The 15601-nt window shown below is 49.0% G+C and overlaps 1 protein-coding gene across 2 annotated transcripts in view; it reads left to right on the top strand.

Annotated features, from left to right (window-relative positions):
* The window catches only part of TNIP3 (TNFAIP3 interacting protein 3), a 65447-nt gene extending 51128 nt beyond the window's left edge, over window positions 1–14319 (top strand). The window contains exons 9-12 of one of the 2 annotated variants that reach the window (XM_079153406.1): window positions 179–295; window positions 2939–3064; window positions 6621–6671; window positions 13897–14319. In XM_079153406.1, coding sequence (XP_079009532.1) covers window positions 179–295; window positions 2939–3064; window positions 6621–6671; window positions 13897–14073 — 471 coding nt within the window. In that variant the 3' untranslated portion in view covers window positions 14074–14319. The remainder of the gene's footprint in view (window positions 1–178; window positions 296–2938; window positions 3065–6620; window positions 6672–13896) is intronic. The other variant, XM_079153407.1, reaches the window with a different exon arrangement.
* The last annotated feature ends 1282 nt before the right edge of the window (window positions 14320–15601 follow it).

The raw sequence follows: 15601 nt of genomic DNA, 5'->3' as shown, positions 1-15601 counted from the left end.
GGGCCGTGGGATAGCAGCAACATCAGCTTACCTTGGGGAGCAGGCAGGTTCTGAAAATGAACCTGTGTGCAGAAGATCGGAAGGAAGAAACAGCCGTGGGCCGGGGCTGCCTGGGGTGCCCTCGGGAAGCCCAGGACATGCCCAGGCTGACCTCAGCTGTGTGCTCTCCTTGCAACAGGCTCTGCAGGACGTCTTGAAAATACCGAGCATTCCGCCATGGGAGGACTGTTGTGGGAAGTGCATGGAGCACAGCCACGCGGCCATGAGAACCGAAGTGGAAGTCCTCAGGCAGCAGGTGAGAAGCAGAAGGGGATGGTCCTGTGCAGCACGCGGGGCCCACAGCTGTTCAGAGCAGCCACCCACGCTTGTTTTAACTGGAATTACTGACGGTAGAGTGTCCAGGCAGAATGGAGCTCAGTGGCTCACTTCCATGGTTCATAAAGCGGGAACTGAGTCTCAGTGGGGCACTGGCTCGCCCACGCCAGTGGGTCACACGGCTGAGATGAGGAAGATTCCGTGAGCACTGGAGTTCCATGCAGGCAGGGTTGATTTTGAAAACTCTACTCACCCAAGCCCTGGACCTTTTCAGAAAACCGTAGCAGCCAGGCTAGGATCTGTAGCTACTGGCTTCCTGCCCTTCAAACAATATGGGCAGTTTTCAAAGAGTCCTTGGCTCTGATTATGGTCATCGAAGTGTGAGGTCTGCTACCCCACATGGGGCTGGCACCACCAGCAATGAGTGGAAGCACCACAGCTTCTTCTGCACCCCTCGCTGCGGCATGTGGAGGGCAAGAGTGAGCACAGTCCCCACAGCACAGGCAGGAGACCCAGTGGGTCACGCTGCCCCAGCTGCTGTGTCTCAGCTCAGTCCAGCAGGCTGGTGTTCACCTCCCTGAAGGGCCAGCCGTGCTGACTGCGTTTCTCTTCCTGTGAGGGTTAGATAACAGTGAGTACAGGGAACACACTGAAATCCAGGCCCTGAGCACACGTCATCAAGAACCCATAGCACTGGGGGACACCATGGCACGGGACAAAGGGCTGGTGACCAGTTTGCTCTGGACAAGTGCCAGCTGCAAGGATCTCAACGTGCTCACGTGGAAAGCTGGGCCATGGTGTGACTACTCTTTACCTGCGGTCACCACCTCAAAGGAGCAGTCCAGGTTTAAAACCCAGAGCTCTGGCTGGTCAAGTTGGGTCTTCTCTTTCACAATCCCATGTGAAAATCTGCCTGTTACACTTAGGATCATGCACATGGCGTGAACATGAATCCATAAACAAGCAAGGGTGACGTTCAGTTTGTCAAGCCCTGCCCAACTGGCAGCCGGGCAGGATTCCTGGGGTGGGCACTGCCAGTGTTCAGACACTGGGCCATTCTGGAGCTCAGACACAGGCACACTGCAGCCCAGAGGGTGCCTGGCACGCGGGTTGCAGCAGGGTCAGCCTGGAGGCCGGCTGGACAGGTACTCTTTAGTACGCGCCGAGGAGCGGAGCAAAGCCTTTCTCCCCTCGGCACCGGGACGAGGGTGCTGACGCTCTGTGCTCACATTTTGATGAAGCACACTTCTAAGTCAGCACTCACAACAGCAGTGCCCCAAGCACCACACGGGGCAGTAGAGGTTTCAGACCCACAGAATCTGAGTTAGCACGAAAGTGACGGCATGGCTAGAATGTCCAGTTCTCCACCTGGGCTTCCCCCATTGGACACGCCTCTGGTGACTGTTCTTTCTGTCTGGAACTGAGCCTCAGCTCTTGACAAAAAAAAAATAAAATTGTCAGCTTGGCTGGATGTAGTTTCCTTGCAACAGTGCTGATGAATAAGGGCTTAAAAATGAAATCTATATGTGTGTGCATGTGTGTGCACGTATATGTACAAGTGTGTGCACATATATACACGTGTGTATGCTATATATGTGTATACATGTGTGTGCCTGTGTGTGCATATAGGTATATGTGTGTGCGTATGTGCACGTGTATGCATGTGCATGTGTGTGTACGTGTGTGTCTGCGTGTGCACGTGCCTCTCCACCAAGATCTTCATGCAGTGTTTGCTCTCCCCTCCAGTCTGTGGGGCTTTGTGCTGAGTGCTTTGGGTGACTGCACCTCTAGTTGAAACCTGCTCATCCCTTCCTGCTGAAGGTGCTGTGTACATTGGTGCCCGACAAAAATCCAGCTAAGAGGTTTCCACATAGAAGTGATTTAAATCACAGTCTTAGCAGAATTCCTTGGCTTCATTCTCTACCTTTCATTTATTTTTATAGCCTTGCATGTTAGTCTCCAAGCTACCAGCCAGTTATAAACAACTAAGGATTAACTTGTTTGATTACTTTTCTGAAATATTTGGAATATCTCTTATGAAGTGTCACAATAAAAAATATGACCATGTTTCTTTTTTAACCACCTACCTCTAAAATTGCTTATAAGAACAAAACCTGAGGCTGCCTCTCAACTGTCCCGTTTTGCTTTTCCACCTCTGTCCGCCTTTCCTTCCTGTGCTCAGCTCGTGCTTTGTATTTGGGAACTTTGGCATGCCAGTACTTAGTGGCTTCACTGAACAGCTGTTGCCAGCAAACTGCCTTTTAGAACTTCATGCAGAGCCCTGTGGTGGCGTTGGCTTGCTCCCACAGTGACTCTTAAAGCCAGCCCGGGCTCCAGCACAGCGGAGCACATAGCAGAAGTGTGGGTGCAGGAGGTTTTAAGGAATGTACTGTTGTCCCCTTCTGAATTCTTGATGCACGCCAAGAAGGAAAAATCTGAGGACCTCCACTCTAGAAGTGAAAGATGAATTGCGGCCACATGCGTTTCTCCACCCCTGAAGAAGGACTGGGGACAGAGGGTGGCGAGCCTGACTGCAGAGGCCCAGGTGGCGCCTGTGAGGGGATCGCTCGAAGGGCCCGAGAGCACAGAGCGTGGGCAGTCACAGAAAGTGCATCCTTTTTAGGTACAAATATATGAAGAAGACTTCAGAAAGGAGCGATTGGACAGGGAAAGACTCCACCGAGAGAAAGAAGAGCTGCGGCGGATTCATCAAGCGTCCCAGGCCCAGCTGACCAGGCTGAGTTCCCAGGTACGTGTCAAAGCAAAGTCCGGTTGCCAAGCACGTGTGCTTTATTTTTATTTTCTCATTTAAAAAATATTTGAGGCTTTTGAATTCTGTCAATTGACATTGGATTTTTGAGAGGGCTGCACCTGGGATGAAGTCACTCTTAAACCACCTTGTGAGCAGATGAAAATGTCTGAAATTTCTTTTAACTTGGGTATGTTGAGGAATTACCCAATCAACTGGATTCCAAAGTCTTTTATAAAATATAGTTCTTGTGATCTTTTTCTCATAATATTTATCTTGGGAGAATGGGAGTTGAACTACCTACTACTCAAATACAGTGAAGTGGTTTCTAAATTCTTGTCGCTTTCTTTGGAATGTTCTTGTCTTCCAAAAACATGCATATTTCTAAATGCCGTGTACATGTCTGGTGAAGCCCAGGACCCTGTTCACTGGGGCCCAGATTTAATGTAACTAGAGCACTTTCAAGGAAGACAGTTTATTGGGCTAGAATGTATTGAATGTAAATGAACTAAAATTAAGTGTAATAGAATAAAAAGTAGACTCAGGAAGTTGACATGAAGGGTAAATACTGATGTTAATGAGGGAAAATGTAGCTAATGTAGTTTTGACTTAAGAAACTAAAATAAACCACAAGGTTTTTAGTTTGCAAAATCATGCAGTGGCTTTCAATAAAGAGGAAATGGGTATAGGCCTGCTGTGGAACCCTTGAGCTTCAACAATTTCAGTCTCTGAAGAACTTTTAAACTCTTTGCTGTCTTCTTCTGCCTAATGCAAAGTGAATGGTGAATTGCATCTAATTTCTTCTCTCATAGGTTTTCAAGAATTAACTTGAAAATCTTAATTTTATGTGGAAAATTATTTGGTAGAACCATTTCCTCTCTAATAAATGAGAAAGAATAAAATAAAAGAATTATAAAGGAAATTAGTAGGAATCAAAATGTAATTCTTTAATTTTCTGAAAGTAATCCATGAAACCTAATAAACAGTTCATACAACAATGGGGAAAAGTTCTGAATATTACTGAATGGGGGAAAATTCTGAAGAATTACTCTTCCAATTTTTATTTCTTACATGCAAAACTCCCTTAATTTCTTTTAAGTTGTTAGTGCACAAATTACTTTATTCCTGGCATATTTTAATTTTATTCATTCTACTTTATTAAGTTTAGATTGGTTCCTCTGCACCAAACCCCCACCCCCCCCCCCAAAAAAAAAGGAAAGAAAAGAAAGAAAAAATTCAGCCTGGTGATAAATTGGTACCTAAGATGGGCAATGAGCTTTCCATTTTAGAACTTTCAGTCCAACCAGGAGCACAGTCCATCTACTTAACATTCTAGAACATAGGCCACAAGCAGTTCTGGCACCTGTGCATTTATAAAAAGCAATTTTGACTTATGTCAGCTAAATAAATATATTGTCTAAGTAGTATGGTAAAATTGTGTTTATAGGAAGGATCTTAAAACCGATATTTTTAAACTATCAAAATTATCCTTTAAAATAACGATAGCCCAATCACATATTTTTCCAAAGTCTCATTCAGCCAGGTGTGGTGGTGCATACCAGTAATCCCAGTGACTTGTGAGGCTGAGGCAGGAGGATTCCAGGTTTGCAACCAGCCTCCGCAACTCAGTGAGACCCTGTCTCAAACTGAAAAATAAAAAGGATCGGAGTGTAGCTCGGTGGGAGAGCGCTCCGGTTCATCCCCAGTAGGAAAAAGAAAAAAGAAAAAGGAAGAAGTCTCCTTTGCTGTGGTCAAACAATGCTAGAGCCCCAAAGACACTGTGAAGGCTTGATGACCTATGCTAAGTGAATGGCCAGCAGACTAAACGCCACTGTAATGAAAAGAAACCTCGGTTGAGTAGAAATTATCAGAGTTGAAAAGACCTTTAAAGGCAAGTCTCAGGTCAGACCCTCAGGCACTGGTCACACGCCAGGGTGCACGCCTGTGGCCACTGAGGAGGTTTGAAGTCAGTTAGTGGTGCTGCAAGACTGGCTCCAGGGCCACAGGTAGCAGAGAGCAGGGGCGGGGCAGCCGCCTCTGACCCCCGCCCCTGGGCAGCGACCCTGAGTGGCTTTACTGTGTGTCCTTCTCCATCCTAAGATGAAAACCTCAGCCCATCCCTGCCATGTCCTCTGACTAACCCTCGGGAGCGCAGGGTTGCCGAAGCTCCGCTGCCTCGGTGCAGGGTGCGCGGTACAGAAAAGGAGGATGCTGGGCCCTCGCACTGCTCTCTGGGTGACCACGCAGCTCACGCTGGCTCCTCGTGGCTGCGTGGCCAGCACGCCTCTTCGGGCACTGTGGTTAAGGTGGATGCGCGGTGCCCCAGCGCTCCGCCAGGTGCAGAAGCCGTCCTTGCAAGCCCAGGCCCCGGGGCAGGGGAGGACAGGTGGCCGCCCTCCTCACCTGCGGATGCTGAGTCTGTGGATTTCTCTGCTTGCTAAAATGCACTTGTCACCCCAAATCGGTACTTGAGGTGCTTTGGTGGGACGTTCATGAACGTGGCCCTGGCTTTTCTCTGGACGCCCTCCTTACCGCCTGTTCCGCGGCACCCCATTCTTTGTTTTTGTGGTTATTTCACTGTTGAAAGCAGCGTGCCCGAGTGACATCCAGGTTCCCGGGTGCCAGGAGGCTGTGAGACCCCATCCAGAGAGAGCAGGCCTGGCAGTGCTGCCACCCCCGAGCTTAGAGTTAAGGAGCCCAGGGCGCTGGTTCCATGAGGGTCTTTAAGTGAGCGCCCCCAGAACAGGGTTGGTGCTGAACCCAGCCTTCCACCTGGGGCAGGGTTCGTGGTGACCTCAGAGGTCACAATTGTGCACACAGCAAGAGTCTATGTTCACAGTGCAGGCTGGACTAGTGTTCACTGTGTAGGCTGCCTGAGGCCACAGGAGGGCCAAGGCAGGAGGGATGAGGTGGTGGGTAGGACTAGAAAGCCACCATGTAGGTGGGGATGTTTGGATGGTGGTGGCATGACCACAAAGTCCAGGAGAAGCCAGCTTTCCCCAGGTGTCTGGTGTGGAGGGAGCCTGGCTAGTGACTGCAGCTGATGCTGGGGACATGAAGGTCTCGGAGGTCGGGGGACATGAAGCAGTGTGAGCTTGACACTTTCTCAGCATGCCCAGCTACCACATGGGGCTAGCGTGAGTACTGCACAGAGCAAGGGGGGGTCCCTGTGCTTGTGCAGAAAACTCGCGGAGCAGCCCGCTGCCTCTATCAGTCCAGGTGAGGTTTCTACAGGCTCCCGGTGGAAGCCCTTCACTGTTGGGCTGAAGATGCCGATTTCATTCAGCAAGCCAGACAGACCCTGGAGAAGTGTCTCCGTGGATCTAGATCTAAACGGATTCAGACTGAGAACTATATGGCCTCAACACATTGGAATAACAATTGAAAGCTCTCCAGCTTTCCAGATTTCCCCGGGGGATTTCGGGTCAGAGGTGACCTGGGCCTAAACCCAAGCACAGCTCTTTGCTGGCACCACACTCCCCATGCTGGTCAGTCACCAGGTTTCCTTAAGGCTCCAGCTCCTCCTGATAAGAAAATGCCTTTGTTTTTTCTGTAGATTAAAGTTTGTCAGATGGAGAAAGAAAAACTAGAAAAGCAACTAAAACAGGTACGTGGCTCCTCACCTGCCCTGGTTGTGGTTGAAGTGCACCTTCCAGTTTCACCCGCAGTTACTCCTGTGTTCAGCTGGTCTTGCCCAGGGGTGGTCAGTGCTCAGGGACCACCGGCCTTTCAGCCCAACACTTGGGAAAAACACGCTTCTTGACTAGTAGTGCGGGCTCCGCGTGTTTCTTCTGGAAGGAGGCTTCCTTCATGGGCCCACGAACACCTGGGAAATACAGTCCCGTGGTATTTTTTGCAGTTGTTGACACTATTTGTGGTGGAAAACCACACCCAAGGCTTTTGTTTCTTCCTAGAAATGCAAGGTCTCCAGTAGCCTCCAAAGCTGAATATTTTTTTTCTTAGTTCCTGACTTCCTGCCTGGAGTTAGCTGTGTCTCTGTCTGCACTTGGAGGGAACCTCTGTCCTGGACCAGAGGCTGGTTGGTCTTCACAGAGGTCCTCTGTGAAGACAACTCAGAAGCACAGTTGACTGTGTGCACTTCAAGGGCTTCTGATTTCTCAAGATGGAGGAGTAATTGTAGTGTCGCCTCGGGGAAGATTTAGCTAGTGAGCCTCAGCCTGTGAGTTCCAGTCCTCATCAGCTTATTTACTGTTCTGGGTCATAATCATGCCAGACTGGGCTACACCTTAAGATCAAGCCAAGCCTGTCGTAGCAGCACGCGTTGATGTGCACCCCATCTCACCCCTCCCAGTGGACCCATGACCCATGGCTTTGTCTCCCCAGATGTGTTTCCCAGGTTGCATCTGTGGCTCAACTTTCCACCTGTGGGATTCATGGGTGCCAGCAGGCCCGGGTGCTGTGCAGGACCAGCAGGAGCGCCCAGGAAGTAAGAGCTCCCGTTTCGACAAGTAGTGACGGCATTCTCTTTGGATAGAAATCATGTGCATCTCTGGAATTTGGGCACACAATGTTGCCCACAGAAGAAGACTCTGTTTTACCTCTGTCTCCAACTGGCCAAGTTCCAGAGGTGCATGGACATGGTAATTATTCTTTGGGCACTGAATCTTCAAGACACATGAAAAATGAAAAATTAATTACAAAATTTCAGATTGAGCTACAATTCCTTGAACAAACATAACATTCTATATGGGTCATTTTCAATTAGCATACCTAACTCTACAGCCAAGGATATTTTTATGTATGAAGAACAGCAAAATTGATATAGCAAAAACTGAAAAAAAAGACAATAAAGGAGCCATTTTAAACTTATCTTGAACTATTGTGGATATTGCTACATATGTGCAATACGTAGTTTTGGACATTTTCCACTGAAGGGGATTTTCTTGAAAGATCCAGGAAGAGGTGGCCTGCTTCTGTTGTCTCCCACAGCTGTGCATGCCCCCAGGCAAGGTGAAGTGGACCTGGGTGGAGTTGATTTGGATGGTCCACCTGAGCCAGCTGGACTGCAGTGGCCCCCCCTTGCCTCTCAGGAGTAATGCCCACTGCCCTGATGGGAGGCCAGCCTCTACTCTCCATGGTCTCACAGAGGCCAAGCCTCCAACTGGGAAGACAGCTTTGTGCTCTGCTCTCTACATTCTGGATTTGCTCAGACACTCTCCTGACCCCTGGGCTTTTATTAACTCTGTTTCTAATTGTGCCAAAGTCTGAGATCTTTTTATTGGAATTTCCCTAGCAGAGCACCTACCAAAAGCATGGTTTTCCAGGTTGCCTGAAAGGCTCATGCTTGGCCCTTTCCCAGGGAACTGCAGGCTCCTTTCCCAGAGGATGAGACAATGACCCTTGGAGACAGGTGGACGTCAAGGCTCAGCACCTCTCCTAGGCAGCCTGGCATGGCGCAGCATGAGGAGGGACCACGGTGGCCATTGCTGCTGCTACCTGCTGCCCCATCCCTGCCTTTTTGCATTACCTGTTTTCTTGCTTTTCAGTCTTCAATTCTCATTCCTTGAAAAATGTTTGTGAAGGATGGAGAAGTAAACCCACGACTGTGGAAACGAAGAGACGGAAACTGACTCAGGAGCTGGCTCCTGCAGGATGGGGGAAGTGTTCTCGTGAAAGATGGCGACCTTGAAACCAGGAGTCCTCCAGGTTTACCTGGGCGCAGAGACGGGGCAGCTGTCCAGTCTTCATTCATGGGAAAAGGCAGGAAGGCACCGAGGCTCCCACACGCGCTGTAGGTCAGAAGAGGCAGGCAGCTCGGGCTGCAGAGAAGTGCCTGCAAACCGAGCTCGGCCTGAAGACAGGGCCGCAGCCGAGCGTCTGGCCTGCATTGTGGGGCCGTGTTCCACTGAGCCAAGGCTCAGCTCGAGGAAACCTGGGGCCTCTAAGAGTGTCGCATGTGTGCGCACGTGTGAGCCTGCACTAAGCCACGGGCCTTGCCAATGGTGGCGTTGCAGCCTGTCTCTCTCCTGGCAACTCTCCTGGCGTGTAAAGCCAGACAACACCTCACTTGCCTGTTCCTGGGACACCTACAAGCAAGTGAGGAGGTGAAAGGCAGAGCTGGTCTCGTTTCCTCTCTCAATGTGTTCATGGGCCACAGGTGCCCAGGGTCCAGGTGACTGAGCAGGTGGGCCAGCCTCGGCGAAGTCCCTCAGCCTGTGTTGGGCAGCTGAGGTCTCAGGCCACTTTCAGTGGTCTGGCAGCCTTGTGAATGGCCCCCACTGGGGACCATTAAAAAGTTTCCATTAAGTTATTTTTAGCAGATTACTAAACAATTGAACCAAAGTCTGTGATCACTTTGTCTTATGGGTTGTAGGAGGCAGGGAGGGTGTTGGAGCAGCAAGACAGACTGGGCAGAGGAAGCCCAGTGGATCCATTCAGAGGGCTTGGGAAGAGTTGGTGGCCTTGGAGCTACCATGCTAAATCAGATCTGCAACTTTTTATTCCTTCCATTGATTTGTTTGGTGCATTCCCTGATACTCGATTATCTATCTGTTCTTAACTGGTGAGAACCTAGGAGGAAATTCCAAGAGAAACATCTAAACATCTTTGGCCTAAAGCCTGAGCAACATACAGAACAACTTCCGTGAGACCTGCAAACAGGGAGAGGTCTGCTGCTCCATGTGGAGCCCTTCTGCAGGGCCTCCCATGGCAGCTGGGAGTTCTTCCTTGAGACACCTAACAACATTAAACTTTAAACTTGTATTTTTTTTTTTTTTTCTGGCCCTCTCATTGCACCCAGTGTGAGGGTTTTCAAAGGAGATTTGTTGGTGGTAAATTAGGTTGTTTTATTTATGGGCTACAGTGGTTTTACAAAAGTGTTTACACTTCTGCAGAGATCCAAGACATGTGTTTTCCAAACAAAGAAAACAACCCCAAAGTCATAGAAATTCTGGCCAATTCTGCAGAGTGGATTGAAGAGGGAGCAGGCAAGCGGTGGGAGGGCCAGGGTGTGGGATGAGGGACATAAGCAACAGGTCTGGGAGAAAACTATGCTGGCGTGGCCTGCTTGATGAAGCACCCAGCACCCTTGTGACCCCACATGCTCTGGGTGCTGTTGAAGTCCACATTCCAGTGCTGACATGTTCTTGCTCTGCACGGCCGAACCATCCGAGGTGTGCTCTGGACACACTCAGCCAGGTGGGCTGCACAAGGAGGAGGTGAGACCGCCCTGCACGGGCACCCTTCCGGGCACATGGCAGCCCCTCCGACTGCCTGCCCACACGCGTCCCTGCTTGTTAATGAGTGTGCTGTGACGTGTTGTGCTCCATAGAATTTCCCATTCTGCTTTTATGAATTCTCTGTCCACTGACAGGCTTACCTGTCTCATCTCTAGGAAATGCATCCCATTCTATTTCTATTCTAGTATCTTCCATTATTATTTCTGTTATGACAAACCCAAGACAGTAGCTGTTCTCTTTTCATTGAATGTCATAGAGGAGTAGCTTTGTGTGTTTTAGAAGGGACGGTGGGTACTCAGCGCTGAACTTCAACAATACCACTGGAACCTCTTTTGGCCTTCTTGGGTCTGCTGCAGGGATAGATGGAGAGCTGTGCAAATATTGTGAACTGAGCTTAGAGACTCTAAGGCACAGTCCTTCCTCTTACCTTGAAAGTACCCGGAATTGGCCAGAGTATATCTAGAATGCCTGGTTTCAAAGTCAGCGCTCTTCCTGAACCTGGTGGCCCAGGACACCAGAGCCCTGGCCTCTTCCCTGGGGCCACCGCTCTGTCCCTTCATCCCACCCTGTGGGCTCTTGAGTGTGGACTTGAGGACAGCTTACCTCACATCCCAGCTTCCTCTCCATGCCCCTCACCAGCCACGAGTGGCCCCCCGGCACCCAGGGTCACTTGGGTCCACATGGACGCCAGTGCTCTTCCGGGAGGTAGGATGCGTGCACTGTGCAGTCGCTGTGGCAGAGGAGAGTGGGGCAGCATCCTCTGAGGGGTGCCCGGGCCAGACTGAGGGCAGGAGGGTGGAGTGCCCCGTAGAATGGTCCCCTGGCCAATGATTTCCGGCTCTGGGCTATTTTAGAACACCGCAGACACGTGAAAATCAACTCTCCTTTCAAAAGCCAAAGACTTCCAGTGGAGGTTGCGAGGCATGTGAGGCCTCCTTGTCTTTCTCATCCACAGGTGAACCCTGAAATTTTAAATACCTTGGAACCCACCTACGCTTATGGGCTACAGTTTCTGTCTAGAAACATGACTTCACAAACAACATTTTAATCTCATTTCATCTGTTATAGGTTGGGATACAAAATGCCTTTGAAGTTTCTAGAATAATCTTGGCATTGTAGAGTCATGATAACCTTGAAGACACATTGCTTGTTTTTTCTCTTCTGACATGTCAGAACACCGTGTTGCCCGTCAGCCACATCAGAACGTTCCAGACTGTTCTTGTGGTGTGGAATGGACTTGCTCTAGGGGGCTTTGGCTAGGCTTTGCCATGTGTGGAAGAGTGTGAGACCAGCGCGTGTGAGATTGTGAGCAAGCACGACTGTCTCTTCTCAGCTGAAGAGCCGAGCCTCAGCACTCTGGGTGCCCGTACCGTGTCTGACAGCCACCCTTCAACCCCACGCAGGGTTGCTCTGTAGGACTGCCACAGCAGAGTTCCCGAACTAGGCGGCATCAAGACAGAAACAACTTCGCAGCTCTGGGGGCCCGAAGTTCACAACCGAGGTGCTGGCAGAGCCACGCGCCCTCCGGAACCTGGGGAGGGCCCTTCCTCGCCTGTGTCTGCTCCTGGTGGCCCCAGGGGTTCTGAGTCTGTGGCAGCAGAGTTCCAACCTCTGCCCTTGTCTTCACCCCACCACTGGCCTGGGTACCTATCAGGTCTTCTCAGCAGGAAAACATAAAGGAACCACTGTAAATAGTCAAGGCCACTTACAAGACAGATGAAATTCAGGGACCACACTTAGTACAATTTTTAATATGGAAGACTGAATTATTAAGAATATTTTTCTTTTATAAAATATATTTCTTGAATAATTATTTTACCAGTGGCTAATATAGAAAATCAAAATTTAGAAACAGATAATGTGATGCCTATTATTAAGATTTTTTTTAAAAAAGAGAATTACCGAAGAAATGGCCCCTCCACCACATTATGATGCTATGAACGTCAGGTATTAGTAGATGCAGTGAATTTGCAAAGGGGAGAGTAGATAAAATATTTGTATATACGTGAAGATACCGTTGGTAAATATGTTCCTGTTCAAACGTGGATGATAGGCAAATGTTAAGCATGCTACTTAACCACTTTATTAAGCATGCTACTTAACACACATAGATGGCAGGCAGGTGAGTGGGTGGTGGGTGGATAGGCAGGGAGATAGGGCCTGGATGAAAGCATGGCATGCCGTCAAGTCAGGTAAATGCAAGAGGTGGCTCTTACGTAGGAGACACCTGCAGGTTCGCCTGCTCAGGCTGCTTACTGCTGGTGCCTGCGTGTGCATACCCCAGGAGGCCAGGGTCCATGAAAGGGCCCCTCAGGTCCTTCCGTCGATCGGTAGGGCTCAGGGTCCAGGCCCTGCTGTAGGCACTGGCCAGGGAAACTCTGCCTTCCTTTCAGGAGACTGAAGGCCTGTCTTTGCTCTTGTTGAGACACCTTCCTGTGGTGGTTACCCGCTGGTCCACGTCCTCTCTCTGCCCAAACCACAGAGATGCTAACCGTGACCACACCTGTTCCTCAGAGCACCTTACAAATGACAAGAGTGGTTTCTGAATCTTTCAAGATGCCTGGGATACGTATCATGAGGGCACTAAATCTCAACTTGGGTTGGTTAGATTGGTGAGTTATGCTTAGGGTCCAAGCTTAAGTTCTCGACCTTGGATCCTTGCTGTTGTTTGCAGCGGGGATTAAATCCAGTGCTGAGCATGCTAAGCAGGGCTAGAAGCCTGTTTTCTAAAGCCTGGAGCAGTAACTCATCTTCCTGTTGGACTTTTTGTCACCAAAATGTAGTCTGTCTCGTCTCTGATGCCCAAAGTGCAGGCGACCAGTAGGAGAGCCCCGTCTCACCTCTCGGTCATCATGAGAAGAGAAAGCACCTTCCCCAGGCTCCATGGTGCCCCGTGCAGCCCCCTTGGTCTGCCTTCCTGGCGATCCTCCTCTGCAGGGTCCCGACCTCCTCCTAACCCTTCCCAGGGTTCCGTGTCTGTCTTCCTGAAACCCGAGCTTCTTCAGCCCTGCTGGCATCTCCGTGCCATCCCCAGTGAGCTAGTGCCACGCTCCACCTGCGTGTGTGCCTTCTTTGTCAAGTGATCTTCCTCTGGGGTGCGTCCTGTCTCTAACAGCAGCAGAAACCACTCACTTTCCTGAGGGAATGCCCAAGCCATGGGACATGGTCCAGATGAGGGTTCTGCTCCTGCTCAGGCATGAGCTGAGCCGCCCAATGTCACAACACGGTGAGCACGTGCCAGTGCCTAAGAGGGCAGCCCGCACCAGCCTGGGTTCTCCGTGTGCACCCCAGGGAGCTGAGGAATGGGGTCTTAGTCTCTCTCTAGCACGCGCGGGTGCTCACTCTCTCTCTCTCTCTCTCTTTCTCTCTCCCCCTCCCTCTCCTTCCCTTCCTCCCTCCTTCTCTCTCCCCATCCTGGAGATATATGTTAGCCAGAAGAGGGGGAATGAAACTTTAATATTTAACCTGGAACACTCTCCTGCTGTTTTTTGTAGATCTCTCCTCAGTAAAGAAGGCCCCTGGTAGAAGCCGACACCACAAGCGCCCCAGCAGAGGGGAGCCCGGCCAGGGCCCTGGGTGTGTGCTCCACGCTGTATCTGCCACAACTGTACCATACCTGCTTCCTTACTCCAGCTGGGTCCTGCTCCTGCTGGCAGGGACAGAGGAAGAGCTTCTGGCCCCCAAGATGCTGATGGCACCGGGGGAGCCAGTTACCGAACAGCCCAATCCAGCTTCCAGTTCCTTGAAAGGATAGCTGAAGTGTCCTTCAACACATTGCTGATGGGTTTGCAAAGGGGACTCATGTGTTAAGCGACTCAGTTCTCTGTGTGCTGATGTCCCATGTGTGCTTTGAACGCACCTGCGTTCCTGCCGAGGGTAGTGTGGTTGTGCATTCCAACCCTGCTCCCTGCCTACCGCAGCAGCCTACTTCTTAGCCCTTAGGTCAGATGCTGTGTTCATCACGGCTGGCCTGAGGGAACCCAGAAATAGGGCCAAGGAAGTAGGTGCATATGCTTCCTTCAACTCAGCAAGCATTTCAAGGTGAATAAAAGGAAAGACTTGGGGACTTTAGAACATCAGCCATGGCCCCCTTCTTCCTGCCGGGAGAAGTCTGTATTATTACCTTTAAATAAAACCTGCTTAATATGCTTGCCTTGGCTGCTTCTCTAGTGTTCAGTCTTCAACATTAGAAGGAGCAGAATTCGTCACTGTTAAACAGTGGTATCAGATTTGGAGGTCCCACCGAGATCTACACCAAGGTACACAAGTTTTTAAAGTAGGAAATTTATCAAGCTCTGCTATTCTTCAGCTTAAACTTGTCTGTAATGGTAATCTTAAACTTATAAAGAGTAAATTTTATTGGGGATTTATTTCTATCATTTAATGTTCTATTATAGGACCTGTTATCAATAGGGTATGTGTAAAATTTGTTACTTTTTACACTGAGATAAAAAATTTCAAATATAAATGTATTTATAAAAGTTAGAGCCTGACTTGTTTAAAGGTTAATTTTGTGAAACATGAAACCATTTTGCCACTTTATCACACAAAAGGAAAGTTGAAAACTCTCTCAGCCTTTCTTTGATTCATGTTTTAGATACAATGTTAAATTGTGTTGATTATAAAGTTTATATAGACTCAGGAAACAGTATATGTAAACTACTTAATGATATTTAAGGAAGAAGCAAAGCTCAACATCAGAATTAGAACACTTAAGATCTGTAAAGAGCCACGCCTTACCTGAGATGAGGCTCTGCCTCCCACCTTACTGCATGTTAGAGTGACTCCAAAATAAGTCAGACTTCAGCTTATTTAAAGTTATAGTCAAAAAATTGGTTTTTGTTGTAAAATTACTATGATCTCAAAGAGGGGATATAATGTGGTTCTCAGTCAAAATTCAAGATAGCTATTATACAAGCTGAATATATTTTTTCACTTGCTAATTTCATTTTGTAAAACTGTTACCTGTTAATGTTTTGCAGAACTAGCTGCTTCAAGAACATACAACCTAGGTAACTTGTGATAATAAGCCATCACCTATAGAACAGATAGTGGTAACTTCCAGTGCTAATACAGACTCCAGTTAGATAAAAGGGTAAATAACTGTAAAGTTATGGACATTGAAGTTAAAGCCCAGTACTCTTACTTTATGACTGGTGAGACTGGCTTGCTGGATGATTAAGATCAAACTTAGAGATTGGAATTAAATACAGAAGGCAAGATAGACCAGTATTTGCATCTTTTGCCCTCAGTCAGCCTGAACCCATGAACAAGAGAACTTCTCTAAGGAGCTTTGCAACTCTGGGTCACACAACCTCCTGATCAAGGAGATTGTTGA

The sequence above is a fragment of the Sciurus vulgaris genome (assembly GCF_902686455.1).
Source record: "Sciurus vulgaris genome assembly, chromosome: 9".
NCBI lineage: Eukaryota > Metazoa > Chordata > Mammalia > Rodentia > Sciuridae > Sciurus > Sciurus vulgaris.
Note: the sequence above shows the minus strand (reverse complement) of the source record. Positions and strands in the feature narration are given on the sequence as shown.